The sequence below is a fragment of the Xyrauchen texanus genome, chromosome 12, assembly GCF_025860055.1.
Source record: "Xyrauchen texanus isolate HMW12.3.18 chromosome 12, RBS_HiC_50CHRs, whole genome shotgun sequence".
Classification (NCBI taxonomy): Eukaryota; Metazoa; Chordata; class Actinopteri; order Cypriniformes; family Catostomidae; genus Xyrauchen; species Xyrauchen texanus.
Genome location: NC_068287.1, coordinates 31,195,756 through 31,212,931, shown reverse-complemented (window position 1 = coordinate 31,212,931; position 17,176 = coordinate 31,195,756). Strand labels below are relative to the sequence as shown.

At 38.5% G+C, this 17,176-nt stretch overlaps 1 protein-coding gene across 11 annotated transcripts in view; it reads right to left on the bottom strand.

The window, feature by feature from the left end:
• The window catches only part of LOC127652976 (RNA binding protein fox-1 homolog 1-like), a 393,043-nt gene that overhangs the window by 29,358 nt on the left and 346,509 nt on the right, over window positions 1-17,176 (bottom strand). For all 11 annotated transcript variants that reach the window (XM_052139431.1, XM_052139432.1, XM_052139433.1 and 8 more), the window contains 4 exons: window positions 16,368-16,421; window positions 15,399-15,491; window positions 13,284-13,344; window positions 9,711-9,764 (listed from right to left, as the gene is read on the bottom strand). In XM_052139431.1, coding sequence (XP_051995391.1) covers window positions 9,711-9,764; window positions 13,284-13,344; window positions 15,399-15,491; window positions 16,368-16,421 — 262 coding nt within the window. The remainder of the gene's footprint in view (window positions 1-9,710; window positions 9,765-13,283; window positions 13,345-15,398; window positions 15,492-16,367; window positions 16,422-17,176) is intronic.

Genomic DNA, 17,176 nt, shown 5'->3' with positions numbered 1-17,176 from the left:
CCGAAGAAATAAATATGAGATGCATTTAGCCTGAATATTTACAGAATAAACAACTTAGACTATGCACTTTCATTTAGAACAATGAAGGGTGTAGGGCTGGGTGAAAATAGTGAGAGAGCGAGTGAGCTGCAGTAAATGCGGCTGAATGAGAAATGAGAGCGTGCAGCAAGAGAGAGCTCCAGGGGGATGCACAGGAGAGCTAGTCCGTTTTATTGCTTTGAGAGCGATTACAGTGAAGCAGATGCTCTGGCCGACGGGAGGTTGCCTCCGCATCAAAGCCATAAAAGTGTACAACTGCTTTGTAGCACAATCATTTCTCTCATTGGCTTTTGTGTGGGAAGTGTTTTTGAGGGGGGTTTGGGTTAGAGCTCATGTTTCATAAACATTGCAGGAGGTTTGGCTGCCCTATGCATCGTGCTCTGCAACCTTACACAGTGCTGCAAACCATTGAGACATTTTAAAGAATGCATATACATATAAACAAGACCTGCTTTGAGATTTAAGATATCTCTGAGCTTTCAGATAATAAAAAATGCATTGTGTGAGTTTTATAGTGCAGCTTGTGATATACAGTAAAAAAAAATTTGCTATGTAGATTCAATATATTTCTATTTCTATTTTAATTTCTTTCTTTAAACGAGACATATGCTGCCTTCATGAGCACCTGTGAAGCTTCTACTTTCAAGTTGGGTAGTTGTTATTACGACTTGCATTTCATTTACTGTAAGTCAGACATGAAATACAGTACAGTAGAATCCATCAATTTTACATAACTGTATATTATTTATTTATATGCTGTATCTAACAAATAATTAAACTGCATAGGGCACACCCAGTCTTAGCTTGTTTAAAATGGTCTCCCACCCTTGCCAAGGTCAACTTAATTAAAACTGGTCTGTTGCCTAGTTTTAAAGAGGTTTTGGTCACTTTTAAGTCGGTAAGGCTGGGAGACCAGTTTCTACACATTTTGGCCAGGCTTGTTTAAGCTGGCCTCCCAGCCTGGCCAAGGTGGTCTTAGCTGGTTTAAACTGGTCTCTCAGTTTGGCCTTCTGAAAAGTGCCAAAAACCAATCTAAAACCAATCTGGGAGACCAGCTAATACCAGCAAATCAGCTTAGGATTTTATTTTTTATTTTTTTGGGGATGTTAAGGAAATACTGCATTAAAATTAAAATAAATATCTTCATAAAGCCATTTACTACCATTATATTTACACTCCATTCCAACGTAACAACTCTGTCACTCCAAGAATTAATTGTTTCCCACTGTTAAATATGACATTGCATGGTCATTCATGTGCACAAAACTCATAGTTACAATATTTCCAAGTCCACTTGAAGGCCACAGCACATTTGCAGTTCTTTCTTTAAAAAACTTTAAACACAGTATAGTTACAGGCACTATTCACACACACTATATACCAGCTCTCCCAACTAGTGACTTTGTATTCCTAATGCATTTAATCTTATAGTAAGGACTCTTTTGAAACATGTTTACTGAAAGACTCTTAATGAATGTACATTTTTAATCACCTCTGTACACATGTCAGGGTCAATTTGCATTGTTTCCTCCCACAATGCAATATCAAACATTACAGCACAACACAGAAGCAGCAACCAAAGTGCTTTCATTCCTCTTTATAATTCTCCCCCCTTCCGCAAAAAGCCGTTTGTTGTCTTCAACGATAGCCTATCTGCACAAATGAATTCCATTTTGCCGGTGCCTTTTGAAAATTCCTGAATTCCTTTCCTGTGCTCCGTTAATTGCATGTCACTTTTCAAACTTATCATTCCGTATTTGGAAGTTCAAAAAGCCCAGAAATGTTGAAAGTGCTGGAGGCGCCTGCACTCTCTTTCTTTCTCTTTCAGTCAGGACTCAATCACAGAGAGAGCAAGGACAGTGATGTCATCCTAAAACACTGAAAAATTAGCGCTGCAAAACTGTCAGTCAATGCAAATGACTCTCTGAATCATCATGGCCAAACATATTCCATTTCAGTTCATATGGTTCATACTCGCTCAGCTGAAATGAGTGTGTTTCTTGGGATCTTGGGATGCTGGGCATAGAGAAGTTGCCCCTTCCTCTCCTCTCACTTAAGGAAATGAGTTTGCTAATTTGTGATTAATTTTTTCTTTGCCAAAGAGCACTAAATTGAGAAATTGACTTTAATAAATGAACAAGTGAGGCTTTACAGTGCAAAGTGTGCTCATGTTGTGTGGTCACAGAAGCATGTGCTATTCTGAGAAGTGAGAATGTTTATAGTACAGTTTCAGTTTTAGTATTTTGAAACATTATGATGTAAATTTAAAGGAGCAATATGTAATATATTTACTGTACTATAGCATAAAATTATCAAACTAAGTTATCTAAGATTTAGGAAACATGCTATGTTGAAATTGGCTTCTTCAAAAACAATGCTACAGCCAGTATATTCTTATTTGAAATGTCTGTTCCGGGCCGGAATTTCTGTTTGTGTTTTGGCCTGTGTGATCCCGCCCACTGCCCATATTCCAATAGTATTTCGACTCCCTGGGTTGCCAGATTTGAAACAAGTTAGTGAGCAAACACAGCATGCTGCAGCCATGGAAGCCAGCAATACACCTAGCTAACATTGACAGAGTTATAAAAACACACATGAGCTGGTTTATAATTCGCAAACAATAAAATCATTACAGATGTATACATTAACTGCTCAACTTACAGCGTAAGACTCGTCGCTTGCCATTGTCAGTTTGTTCGTTCAACCTGGCAGCCCGCGTGAGCTTAAGAGCCTGGGGAGGAGGGAGCGAGGGAGACAACTCTCTCCAATATTTTTAATACGTTTATAAATTTTTGGACTGCAGTACCCATTTTAAAAGCTTGATGTCAATGTTACATATTGCTCCTACAATATTATGTTAAAAGGAAGATTCTGCACTACTTCTACATTGCTAATCAAAAAATCTAATTCTGTTAAAACACACAAGATGCTCTTTGGAATATTCCCAAATCATGCTGGGATAACATGGATCATAAGGTTTTACACACACTTGTGGAGTCCATGCCAACTCAATTGCATGCTGTGAATAAAAGCAGTAGAGAGACGTACCAAATACTAAGAAATTAATGTTAATTTATTAGTTCCAATTTACCTATGCACTGTTTGATATCTCAGACATTGTGTGTGTGTGTGACAAGCGCTAATGTAAACAGACATCTGTGTGCATTGGATAATCACGCTCAATCAGCATGTTTTCACTGTGAGTATACAAGTTTTAAACTGTTATCATGGTGCTTTTGTGATAGTTTGGCTGTCTGTTTCAGAAAACAAATGTATTATATGCATGAAAAGACTGTTTGCGTTGCTGTTCGTGTGAATGAAAACCGCATCTGCACCTAATAAGTAGACGAGGCTGAATACATGGGAAGATCGCGTATAGATATGATGGCTGTGCATACACAAGCTGTGAACTGCTATCGTGGTACTTTGGTGAAAATTTGGCTGTTTGTTACATAAAGTAAACTTATTATGTGCTTGAAAAGACTGTATGAGTAACTGTTTGATCGAATATAAATCACAGACTATTGACCAGCACAGTCTATGTCGGCGCAAAAGCTGATTTGAATCTGGCAGCTTGTAACATAACTGGTTGTTGTAGAAACACATATGTGTGACGCTAATTTGCGGGGCCCAGTTATTAACCGTCACATTTGCGTGACATAACGTATGAAAGGGTTAATAAAAACAGTATTAAATTAAAACAATTTGAAACAGAAGCATTTTTAAATTTCTTCAGACTTTTAAACCACACTGTATGTGTTAACAGACAGTGTAGCAGCCAATAATGTAACAACTACCGTTAATGTAATAACTGCCAATAACATTTTCCATTCTTAATGTAATAAAAGTCAATAATGTAATAACTTAACAATAATGTAATAACATTTCTGAACCAATAACGTAATAATGTTTTGCCCATAATGTAATAAGTTCTTACATTATTTGCTGGCTATTACATTATTGGCTGGGTTAATAAAAAAATAATAATTTTAATAAAATGTATTACATTATTGGCAGTTATTACATTAATGGTAGTTATTACATTATTGGCTGCTACAGACAGCATGCATGGCTTTGTAAAAATAATTGCTAGAATTTGACCTTGTGCATGTGTGAACACATCTGCTAAAAGAAAGCAAGAGGAAAAGAAAGAGGCATGTGTGCGTCTAGGGTGGAGAGCCTTAGATTTCCTGTGGTCAGAGGTGGTCTGCATTTGCATAATCTCTGGGCATAAATTGCTGAAAGTCTAATTTTCAAACATCCGCCCAATCTCCGCCAGGCGTAACTCTTAATCAGAGATCAGCCCAGCAGACATGCGAGGTCTGGCACACTGGCCATCCCTCAGCCTTCCCCTGATAGCTTTCGTTCCCCTCAGTCGGAGCGCTGTTAATGAACATCAAAGCTATCTTAAATCAACAGCCTGCCGCAGGTGAGAGCCGGTTCAAGTGGTGACTGGTGAGGCTTGCTCAGAAACAAATTTCACGTTACAAGTCAGCTCATCTCATGATTCAAAGATGCTCCTTTTCCAGCTCAGACTTGCAGAAGTTTATTTGGTAAAATGAATGTTTCACACAAAAAAGGAAAATTCTGTCATACTTACTTGAATTTGAGAACTGGATTAGTCTGATTCATGAACAAATTATTACGTTTTTGTGAACTGGATCAATTGGTTCATTGAAAAGACCTGACTCAAAAGAGTTGGACATAGCTGCCTTTCTCATGAACTCTCATGAACGTACTGACTTAAATTTCAGTCTGTTCCTCACACAAACCATCATATGGCTTCAAAAGACTTGGAATAGGATGCATGGACCACTTTTATGATAATTTTATGGTGCTTTTTTGTCATTTTGCTGCTTGACATCCCTGGTCCTCATTTCCTCATGGAAATGTATATATGAAATCAAATTTGTGTTATACAGAAGAAAAAAAAGTAATATGGATTTAGGACAGGATAGTGTGTAAATAATAACATCATTTTTATTTTTTGGTGAACCATTTCTTTATCTTTCTGCACAAGGAGGCATGGGAAACCTACCGCTGACAACACCAAAGGAGACACAGCTTAGTCACTATTCAAACTCTAGGGCACTCTTAACCGCTCATGTGCAATCTTTCCATCTGCAATCTAAGCAGCAATGTGCCAATACCTATTTTCAGCTATTAAGCAAACAAAAGGATTGGAGGCGCTTTCTGATACTGGCACAATTCGGGCACATTAATGATGCTTTAATTATAATTAAGACAGAGATTTTAAAAAAGAAAAGGCGAGATTTCAAAAGAAAAAACATTCGCACTTTAATGGGATGTGGGCTGTTTGGACACTTGAAAGGTGAGACGAAAGCAAATCAATAATGAGCCATTTTGTAATTAACAGAATGTGCACTGAATTAGGCAAACAACTGTCTGGAGAAATTGAAAGTATTGATTTTAATTTATAAAATATATTTGAGCCCTTTTGATGCCCTTGCGTAGACAGACAATTAGATTTCACCATCACCTCTATATTTTTCAGCCCTTTTCTTCTTATTATCATAAAATCTCGATATTTTCCCATATAATGGGGGATGTAATGATGTTCAGGGAAGGTCAGAGGATGAGATGGCCAAGGTTGAGAGAGAGATCATTGAAGAAATGAGAGAAAACAGTCCATCGTGCCTTTTTCAAAGGCCTATAAAATGAAATGAAGCCCTGGGGGTCTGGATTATGTTTTTTAAAGATGTGTTCTGTGTTTGCAGTAGTGACAATGGAGTCTAGGAGCCTTTTGCCACAGAGACACACATTGTAAAACAGGCCCTTTGGGTGATTTGAATAATCATTTCTTTCTCTCTGCCAGCTCTTTCAGGCAATGCCAGAGCCCGCAGATTATTTTACACATCTCCATCCCCAGCCTGGGTTTTCTTGAATGTTTCCATCAAATAATGCAGTTAAACACCAATTTTTTTTTAATTTTCTGTTATGGTTGAGATTTACAACCAAGCCATGTACTGTATATACAGTTGCCCTAAAAGTATTCAGACACCTAAGTGATGCTTGAATTTATCTAAATTTAATTGCATTAGATACAAAATCTCAAACCAAGGGGCATCTACAAAACAAATTATGCTAGGCTTGTTTCAGAATTAATTTCTAAACAATTTTTGCAATGACTTTTAACCTATTAGTGTCAAGGTAATTTTATTGAATGTATGAAGTCATTTCACCTCAAGTTCACACAGATGTTCAAGCAGAGAAACCACATGGACTACACAAGCACTTAAGCAAGGCAAAGCATTATGCAGAATCACAGGCGGAAATCGCAGGGGGATCGGGGGGGGTCAGGACCCCCCTCCCCATCTGAGGGTTGTCCCCCTCTAAAATATCATTAAAATATGTGTATTGTAAATAATATAATTATATATTCTTAAAATAATTGTTTAAGAAATAAAATAATACAAATGCAAACGGGGCAACAACAAAAAAAAACCTTGGTCTCCCCTTCAAAAATTGCTCTTGATAATTGTTATGTTTATTTCCCCCCCCCCAACATTTTGATGAAATTTTCGCCCCTGTGCAGAAGCATCAGCTTTCATGTGAAGCTCACCTCACGTGAAGACAGAATTTGTGTAAAGATCTGTCAGTCTACATGCGCAAGTCCTCTAAGCAAGGACACCAACAAGGCACTTGAGTATTGCTCTCATTACTTCAAATCCTTTTGATTTGTATTTCTTGCTCTTTTTCTTCTCTCAACATCCTGGCCTTGACTGAGACCTACATTTGACCAAAGGACGCAGCCACATCCTCTGCTCCATCCACCAAACATCACTTTCTCCCAAACCCCCCGTCAGGTAGCGAGGGGTGGGGGAACAGGTTTGCTTAAGACTAATACATGGAAATGTATGCTTTCTTCCCCTCTGTGTGGAAACAACTCCTTTGAACTATATGCCATTACTTTCACCCATCCTGTAAAACTCTAGTTTGTAGTTATACTGTATATCATCCCCCAAGTCAGCTAGGAACCATCTTGGAGGAGCTGGATGTGTTACTATCCTCCTTCCCTGAGGATGGCAGCAAACTTGTGGTCCTCAGTGATTTCAACATTCGACTGGACAAAGCTCAGGCCACAGACTTTAATACTTTGCTTGCTTTGTTCTCAATTTGATCTCAATTCTTTACAACTGAAGCAACTCACAAATTAGGTAGGACCTCATATACACACATAACGGTACCACTGATCATGTTCTTCTTTCTCCACAAAACACTTCTGATAATTTTTTAATTAGGTTTAACATATCTGCCACCTTACCTGCCACGCCATACTCATCAGTTGTAATTTCAACGTAACCTCCATTCTCTCTCACCTACCCTCCTTTCCTCTATGATCTCATCCTCTCTTCCCTCCTCTAACAAATTATCCTCACTTGACGTCAATAATACTACTAACACTCTAAGTTCCACTTTAACTTATTTTCTAGACAATATCTGTATATCTCTCCTCCAAGCCAGCCCACACCACACCCCGCAACCCCTGGCTATCTGAAGACAGACAGTGACACAAATCTAAAGACCCAGCTGACCTGAGTAAGTATCAGTCACTGCTCTCTTCCTTCTCTGCTAATATCTCCAGAGCTATAACATCATGCCATCAAAAAATAAATGAATAAATATAGCAAATCAAGAGCACTTTGGACAATCACATGCTCTTCAAATCTTTCACATCTCTCATCGGCCTTCCTCCTTCCCCATCCACATCCTCTCTAACAGCTGATGCCTTTGCAACATTTTTCACAGACAATATAACAAACATCAGAAGTCCATTCTCCACATCATAAACCCACAAACACCACACAAACAACCCTCTTTTTCTCCCTTCTCTAATGCTGAGGTTTCTCCTCTCCAGCCAACCTACTACCTGTGCCCTTGAACCTATTGCTTTCCTTCTCCTCCAGGCCATTTTTCCTTTTATCCTACCTGTGCTCACACACATTATTACCACTTCTCTCCTCACTAGTACCTTTACCACTACATTTAAGCAGGCTTGAGTAACCCCACTGCTTAAGAAACCAACACTAAACCCTGCACTCAGAAAACTACAGACCAGTCTCTCTACTCACCTTCAAAGTAAAAACACTTGTTCTATCAGGGCTCCTCTTTTCTTCCCCAGAACAACCTGCTAGACAGCAACCAGTCTGGCTTAAAAAGCGGACACTCAACTGAGACTGCCTTGCCATCCATTACCGAAGCTCTGTGGCTGGCGAGAGCAGCATCAAAATCATCCATTCTTATTATGCTGGATTTGTCTGCTGATTTCGATGTGGTTTACCACCAGATTCTCCTTTCCACACTGTCGACAAATGAAAATCACAGGAACCGCACTCCGCTGGTTTGGCTCTTACCCTAAAAGTAGATCCTTCAGTGTCTCTTGAGGGGAACAGTGTCCAACACAGTATAGCTACCTGGGTACCTCAGGGTTCAGTGCTTGGGCTCCTTCTATTCTCTACATACATGATTTAGCTGGGATCTGTCATTCAGGGATATGTCTTTTCCTATCATTGCTACTTCGATGACAAACAACTATACTTCTCATTCCAGCCTGATGATCCTACGGTAGCTGCACGAATCTCAGCCTGTCTGGTAGATGCAGCTAGATTTGTTAATGATCACTTCATCCAAGACAACCAGATATCTTGGGGTAGTGTTTCACGATCAGTTGAACTTCACGGACCACATTGCAAAGGCAGCCCGATCAGGCAGATTTTACAGTAACTGTACAACATTAGGAAGATCAGATCTTTCTTATCTGAGCATGCTACAGAACTTCTTGTCCAAGATATTGTTATATCTAGACTGGACTACTGCAATGCGAGCCCAAGATAGACCACAAAATTGCTTTCTCTGACTTTCACTTCCAACTTCCACACTCCACCCGAGCCGCTGATCCTCTTAGTATTTTCAAGTAACATTTAAAAACTCATCTCTTTCGTTAGTACTTCTTACTGTACTTAATGTCTTCTTTCTTCATAATAATAATAATAATAATAATAAAAATTATCACTCCATTCTTTCACCACTCTATCTCACCTTCCTCCCTTCTTGTGCTTCTCTGGGCAATTTTAAACTTTGTATTGCAGCACTTCTTATGTTATTGCCTCCTTATGCTGAATCGCTTTTGCTGTATTCCTCATTTGTAAGTCGCTTTGGATAAAAGCATCTGCTAAATGAATAAATGTAAATCTTCTTAAAAACTTTTTGTCTTAATTTGGAACAGTATCTGTATTTTTTATAATTTTATCCCTAGCTAACTTTGGTGTGACTTTTTGCTTAATAATGTGCACTTGTTATCTATCTTTAAAATAAATGACAAGCATTCATACGTTTTAGTGTTACACCAGTTTCTAAATACTTTTTTAATATATGAAAACAAAGTAACAAAATACTGAGCTTTAAATCTTTTATGAAATTGTTATATATAGTATCTTACAGCATTTTTTTAATTTCATAACCTCTTTTAAGGAAGTATTCATAAATGAAGAACCAAGGGCGTGAGCATTAAAAGATCTTTGCACACAAAAAGCACAGTGTCTAGCGTTATTGGCATTAATGAAACTGCCCCTTAGCCCTAAATGCAAATCTTTTTAACACATTGAGCCAATCTTTTAATTATGAATATAATGCACTACAGGGCCACTTACCTGCATAGAATTCTGGGCTGTAGACTGCACCCACGACTGGATTCAATTTCCAGCCTAGACACAGACAGAGAAAGAGATCTGATATTAGCCATCTTGGTGTGTCTAAGAATCTACATCTGATCTTTCACAAGACAAAGTGGCTCCAGGGCTGGTGTCTTAATGATGTCATTGGAGGGCTGACCACAGTGAAGCTCTGCTCTTTTCCAGAGCAGGGATAGGGCGCTGAGCAGCCTGACAGATTTCTCTCAGATTCTAACTTCTACAAATGGCCTGTCAGTACAAAAAAGATCTCAATGGTACCACCTGAGATTACCTGTAAGGTTACCTCAGTTTTTCATTTCAATTTCAAATTTTTGAGAGAGGACGAATGGATAACTGCATTGAGAAACATTTCAGAAGCTGATGTTTTTTCAGAAAATTCATAAGTAAAAGTACTCTTATGTAGTTTGATGTTGATGTGTGGAATCAGCAGGGTGTGTGGCTGTTGTTATTCAGATTGAGAACAAGACAGTAAAGTCGCCTGTCTGTATAGTCGCATGCTTGAGGTTAAAATTTGCTTTTAAGGTTAAAAGTTGCTAGAGGTTAAAACTGTCCTATGATTATATTGTCAACCAAAAAACCAATAATTTGCTATTATTGCTTGTGTGGATAATAATTTATTTGTAGGGATCTGATCTGATATGGGTTTGTCAATGGTTGATGCCAATATCTTAAGATATGTTGGGTGGTGATATACATATATACATTTCAATGGATCGTACATTTTCACATTCAATTCAATGGGGCAATGTACATGCAAATGACAAAGATTTGAGCAGAAATTAGATATGCTCCTGTTTCATGAATAAGGAATACAAATAATTGCAAATGAGATGTATACAAAATTGCAAATTTTAAACATTTATTAAAAAAACATATTTACTTAATAAATAGAAATGAAAAATGAAAATAGCAAACGTGCATTATCCATTGACAAGGTTTTCGGTAGATTTTGAAACTGACACAAGAAAGAACTACCACTTCAGTTAATCTGCAAAATAAGCAGCCGTTGCAGATACTCTCAAAAAGCCAAAATATAAGCAGAATAATCAGCCAGGGCTGCATTTCCCAATAACGATTGATCTTGGCGTTTAAGTGTTTTCAATGAGCAATGTTACAAACAATATTTATTTTTTATGTGTGTTTCTCAAAACTGCACTTAACATGAATGTGCAAGGATGCACTTTAGGTGCTACTTAAGAGAGCCGCTGTCCATGTGACAGTGCTGAAATGTGACCATAAAATGTAGCTATAGGTATTTAAATTGTATTATGTGTAATTTCACGATTGTCCTGCTGGTGTCTGCATAAGTCTATGTCCTTACACTGCTCTTAGCGCTATACGATTACTCAAGAGCACTTAAGTCAATTCAAGTGGCTTTTATTGTCATTTTAACCATAACAGCTAGTACAGTACAAAGTGAACCTCCAGGACCATGGTACTACATAAAAACAACATGAAACAACATAAAACAAACACAGAACTAAATGAGACTATGCAGAGCTATAAGACCTAAAAATGTCTACATAAAGTGCATGTGCAAACGTGTGCAAACAGTATAAGATGGTATAATAATTGCTGAAACAGGAAAATAGGCACAGTAAGACCAGTACAGGGTTCTAGTGTGAAAGTGTCAGATGAAACAGGTAGTGCAAAAAGATATTACAATATAATAGAAAATGCTGTGAATTTAAACATAACATTCTATGACATAGTATTCAGCAAATAAGCTTATACTATATATGGACATAGCAGTTATTGGGGTAGCAGCCAGATAGAAGTGACAAGAATTTAAGTAAAATATTTAATGAATACAGTAGCAGCAAAATAATGTGGGTAGATAATACAGAAATGTGCGAAAATGCAAAGGGAGTTGGATGGTCTTCAGTTGAGTGAGTGTGTGTGTGTTGTCAGTCAAGTCTCTGAGTATTGAGGAGTCTGATGGCTTGGGGGATGAAACCAAATGCATCGGTACCTTTTTACAGACAGCAGGAGGGTGAAGAATTTGTGTCAGGGGTGCGTGGGGTCATCCACAATGCTGGTGGCTTTGTGGATGCAGTGTGTGGTGTACATGTCTATGATGGGAGGGAAGAGAGACCCCGATCATCTTCTCAGCTGTCCTCACTATCCTCTGCAGGGTCTTCCGATCCGAAACGATGCAATCTACAAACCAGGCAGTGATGCTGCTGCTCAGGATGCTCTCTATATTCCCTCTGTAGAATGTGGTGAGGATGGGGGTAGGAGATGAGCTTTTCTCAGCCTTCGCAGAAAGTAGAGACGCTGCTGGGTTTTCTTGGTTGTGGAGCTGGTGTTGAGGGACCAGGTGAGGTCCTCCGCCAGGTGAACACAAAGGAATTTGGTGCTCTTGACGATCTTGACAGAGAAGCCGTCAATGTTCAGTGGAGAGTGGTCTCTCAGTACTCTTCTGAAGTCAACAACTATCTCTTTTGTTTTGTCCACATTTAAAGACAGGTTGTTGCCTTTGCACCAGTCCGTTAGTCGCTGCACCTCCTCTTTGTATGCTGACTCATCTTTCTTGCTTTGAGACCCACCACGGTCGTGTCATCGGAGAACTTGATGATGTGATTCGAGCTGTGCATTGCTGCACAGTCGTGAGTCAGCAGAATGAATAGCAGTGGACTGATCACACAGCCCTGGGGGGCCCCAGTGCTCAGTGTGGTGGTGGTGGAGATGCTGCTCCCGATCCGGACTGACTGAAGTCTCCCAGTCAGGAAGTCCAGGATCCAGTTGCAGAGGGAGGTATTCTGGCCCAGCAGGTTCAGCTTTCCAATCAGGTGCTGAGGAATGATTGTGTTGAATGCTGAGCTGAAGTCTATGAACAGCATTCGAACATATGTTGTGATGGCGTCGTCTGTTGAGTGGTTGGGACGATATGCAAGGGTGTCCAGTGAGGGGGGCAGCTGGGTCTTGATGTGCCTCATGATGAGCCTCTCGAAGCACTTCATGATGATGGGTGTGAGTGCAATGGGACTGTAGTCATTGAGGCAGGACACTGAAGATATCTTCGGCATGGGAACGATGGTGGTGGACTTGAAGCATGTTGGAATGACGGCGCTGCTCATTGAGATGTTGAAGATGTCAGTAAGAACATCCGCCAGCTGGTCTGCCCATCCTCTGAGCACACTGCCGGTAATGTTGACTGGTCCAGCAGCCTTCCATGGGTTGACTCTGCATAGAGTTTTCCTCACATCAGCCGTGGTAAGACATAGAACCTGGACGCTGGGAGGAGCGGTGGTCTTCCTGCTGCCACGTCATTCTGTGCCTCAAACCGAACGTAGAAGTCTTTCAGCTCGTAAATCTACTAGCATTTTCAAGTACTACTTAAGGTACAATGCTTTTGGGAAATGGGCTGCAAAACTAAGATGAATCGTAAGTTGGATTCTACAATCTACTTTGTAGATTGTGGTGCTTTTGGGAAATGAGGCCCCGATTGATATTTGTGGTCTTTTACTACTTTTTTTAATCTAAAAAGATGCATCATATTTGACAACATCAAAGGGAACTCTGACTTACCATTTGCATATGGGTTGATGGTCTTTTTATTTGTCATTACCCGTGCTGTTGCATTGTTGACCTGATCACAAAGAGGCACATGTGAATAAGAATCATACTGAAGCTAAAGCTGTAAATACTGAAAATATTTTTAACAAATATTTCATGCATTACTATTAATATTTTCAACACAGTCTAAAGAAACTAAAATAAAACACAAAGCAAAGAATATATATACAATAGTCTCATCATAAAAGATTTTTCAGCATGCCTCGTCAAATGATGTTCAAGTTGAAGAACATGGAAGAAACCAAAACACACACATTGCACTCAACAAACAAAAGGCATTGAATATGACAGAGCATGCAGCGGAGAGAGAACGACTAGGTTAAGAGAAAATAGAAAATGTAGGAATGAAAAAAGGTTTGGCATTGCGCAACATACACTAAACCTTCTAAATTGAAGTACTATTGGAAAAATAAAAAAGCAACATTTAGCATTCAACACTCCAAAAGCCTTGTGCTTCATCACAAGAATAATAATCAGAAAGGAAATTAAAGTAAAAAACAACAAAACAAAACAAGAAAATCATTCAAGCTTAAAGGACAGCTAACAAAAGATATAAAAGAGGGTGCATTATTTAACATAATCATGAGTTCAGAATCTGAGTAGGATGTGCACGATTCAGTTCAGTCCAATCAGAGCCTCTCAGAAAGCTAAATGTTCACTCAAGTGACACGCGTACCAAGAGAAAATAGCATCAAGAAACTCAACATCAAGTCAAAAACAGTCACGAGGTATCAGCGCGGAGTTCGTGAAATGGCAGATGGCTCTCTCCACTTACCAGTCGCCGCCATCACCCGCATGTGTATGTATTGTTACCATGGCTACTGAGTTTGGTGAGGGGCCTATCAGCTACCGTTGGAAAAGGGGGGAAAATAAGAAGGCAAAATATGCAACATCTTACTGAGAGGCGGCACCACGTCATATCGGAATAACTGTTATAATTAAAAACAAAACAATAAAAATCATACTGCAAAAAAAATTTGTAACACCTGAAGACAGTGTTGAGTGGGAATCAGTGATAATGACACCCACTGTTGCTTCAAACCTGCTATAGTTTGCATCTTTTCTTTTTTGAATCAGTATTTTGGTCTTGCTTTTCAGTAAAAAATCTAGTCATACTTCAAACAAGATAAATACATTTACGTAAGAAACTAAAATAAATACGATAATTAAATTCGTTTTAAGAGTATATCTTAAATATATATTTTTTTTACCCATTTGGCAAATTTGTGTTTTAAGCATGTACGTTTATTTTTTCTTAAAATAGCAGAACAACAATTTGCTAATAGGGTAAGGAAAATTCTCACGTAATTCAACTTAAAGATTTATTCTCCAAAAAATTCTTACCATCTTATGCAATTTTGTTTCTCAAGTAAATCTATCTTGTTTAAAGGATGTTAAGATATATTTAATAAATTGATATTTCACAGCGTCTCATCTGGAGTGTAAAATAAGTGAAATATGAGCTGTAGATTTAAAGGTTTGTGTTTGAGAGCAGTTCTGTCTAATAACTGTTACTCTATGCAGCATCTTCGGGCCAAATAACAGCGCTGCTGGCTTAAGGCTGCTTTAACCGCATATCCCTTGTCAACTCTGCAATAAGGCCTCTGGCTATCATCACACAAATGCTGTTTGCACTCTGCCTGATGACTTACTGCACCCATTTGCTTATTAAGCCAACATATGCTTCAAAAAAGGAAATAAATGAACAGAATAGAACAGCTGAATTGAATAAACACAAGTGAATGCCAACTAAAGCAAACCAATTAGATAACAGAGAGGGCTGTATTATATCTGATTTGAGATCTTAGAATAACTGAAACGTTTTAGGAATACAGCGGGGGGAGAGGAGAAGGGAGGAAGGGAAGGAAGGAAAGAGGAAGAGAGAGAGGAGCACACCCACAGGAAAAGATGAGTGATGCATCTAAAATAGTGAGATGAGAGTGAGACACACACTGACACATAAAACAGAATCAAGAATCAACAATAGCAAGAGCGACAACAAAAAACGTAACTTAAAAATATAGACATAACAGAAATTTTGAGAAGGGAAATATTTGTTACATGCACCTCTATTTTACGACCTTCTACCACCGTGCCGTGTAATTTCTCTCTGGCCCTGTCCGCATCGCCACTATTTTCGAAAGTTACGAAACCAAAACCCTGCATGCAGGTGGGAGAGGGGAAGGGGAAGAACAACATGCGCATTATTAATTCAGTCATACACTCAAGAAAATCCACTGTGGCTCTACCTCTGCCATTCTCACACACAAAAACAGCTGCTGCAGCATTTACCCCTCTCTCTTTCTGCTCGTCTTTTCTCCTGCACCATGCAAAGCATCGAGATGTGCAACCATTAACGATAATTTACAGGTTCTGTTAGAACCTCTAAGGAGACATGAAATGAAACAGTACAGTACGACTAAGAAAAGTAAAGCCACTCAAACTAAATTAAAGAAAGGGGGGGACAAGTCTTAACAGAGGAAATGAAATCTACCGGAAAAAGTGCTGTAATTTAACATCATATAACAAAACGTTATATAACGAAGAAAAAAACTCAGACAAATGATAAAGGATTGTGAGCTACAGAACGTGTTAACATGCATCATTATCTCCCCCAGCTAGAACAGAAGAACATAATTCATATTTCAATAAAGAAAATTGTTTGTGCACAGGAATGATGCTAAGTGTCATAACACTGAATAACACTGGCATTTACTGAGCTCAGCAGAGAATGTTCTTCATTTGACACCATAAGAGAACAATGACAAGTGCCAAACACATTTCCACACACTCCATTGAACAGGGCACTAATAACTTTAGCACAGCAGCTGATATGAGATTGCATTACATACGTTAACATGACTACGACAAGGATTTATTCTGTACAATACAGGTAAGTGCACACTTATTCATCACTGAAAATATGTATTTCCCTTTTGTAATAAACATACTGTTAATTCAAGACAAAGCTATCTACTGCACATTTCTGACTTGTCAAAAATTAGAGCATGCAAAGGAAGAAAGTCTCACACATACCTTTGATCCTCGCTCATTAAATATGATTTCAACATCTAAGATTTTACCAAATTGCTGAAAAACAAACAAACAAAAAACATAAAAAATTAGCTTTATTGTGCCTTTACATTTTGTTTCACATGAATATTCTTTTGATCTTAGAGGTTTAGACATTATCCATGTATAATTACATGGTTATAAAAGACTAATACACGTGTAATAAATACAGTTTCTAACAGTTCAAGTAAACAGGCTCAATTTAGGGCTCTAAGACTTGGACCAGTGTATTTTCATGTCTTTTTTATGACCTTTTCAGTTGTTTGTGATTTTTACAAAATATTTTAGATTCATTTAAATTTGCTAATGAATCTTTCAAACCAATTTGTGAACTGATTTGACAAATTCATTGAAAAGAACTGACTCAAGAGAATGATTTGCTCACAAACAGGACAGTGCTAAGGTTTCCTCCAAATAAGAGCAATATGTAGCCAATGAGATATTTTACAGCAGGGCATAATTCAAATTATGTATATTCGCATCAGATGTTTTTTTAATGACTTTTTAAGAAATTATTAATTTTCATGACTTTTATGGACCTGCAAAACACAGCTTAAATATTCCCTGATTCCCAGGATTTCCATGACTGTGGCGACCCAGTATACTGAACTACAAACCCACAACCAAGAGACTGTGCAACAGCCAGATCAAAGAGAGTACCCAAACTTCAAATACCATCCGACAAGCAGTCGGACAGTACTTTAGCACATGTCTCAGACCCCAGCTACAGCTGTGCTGGCGTGGCCACTGTCTCCTGTGCGTTTGGAAAGAAA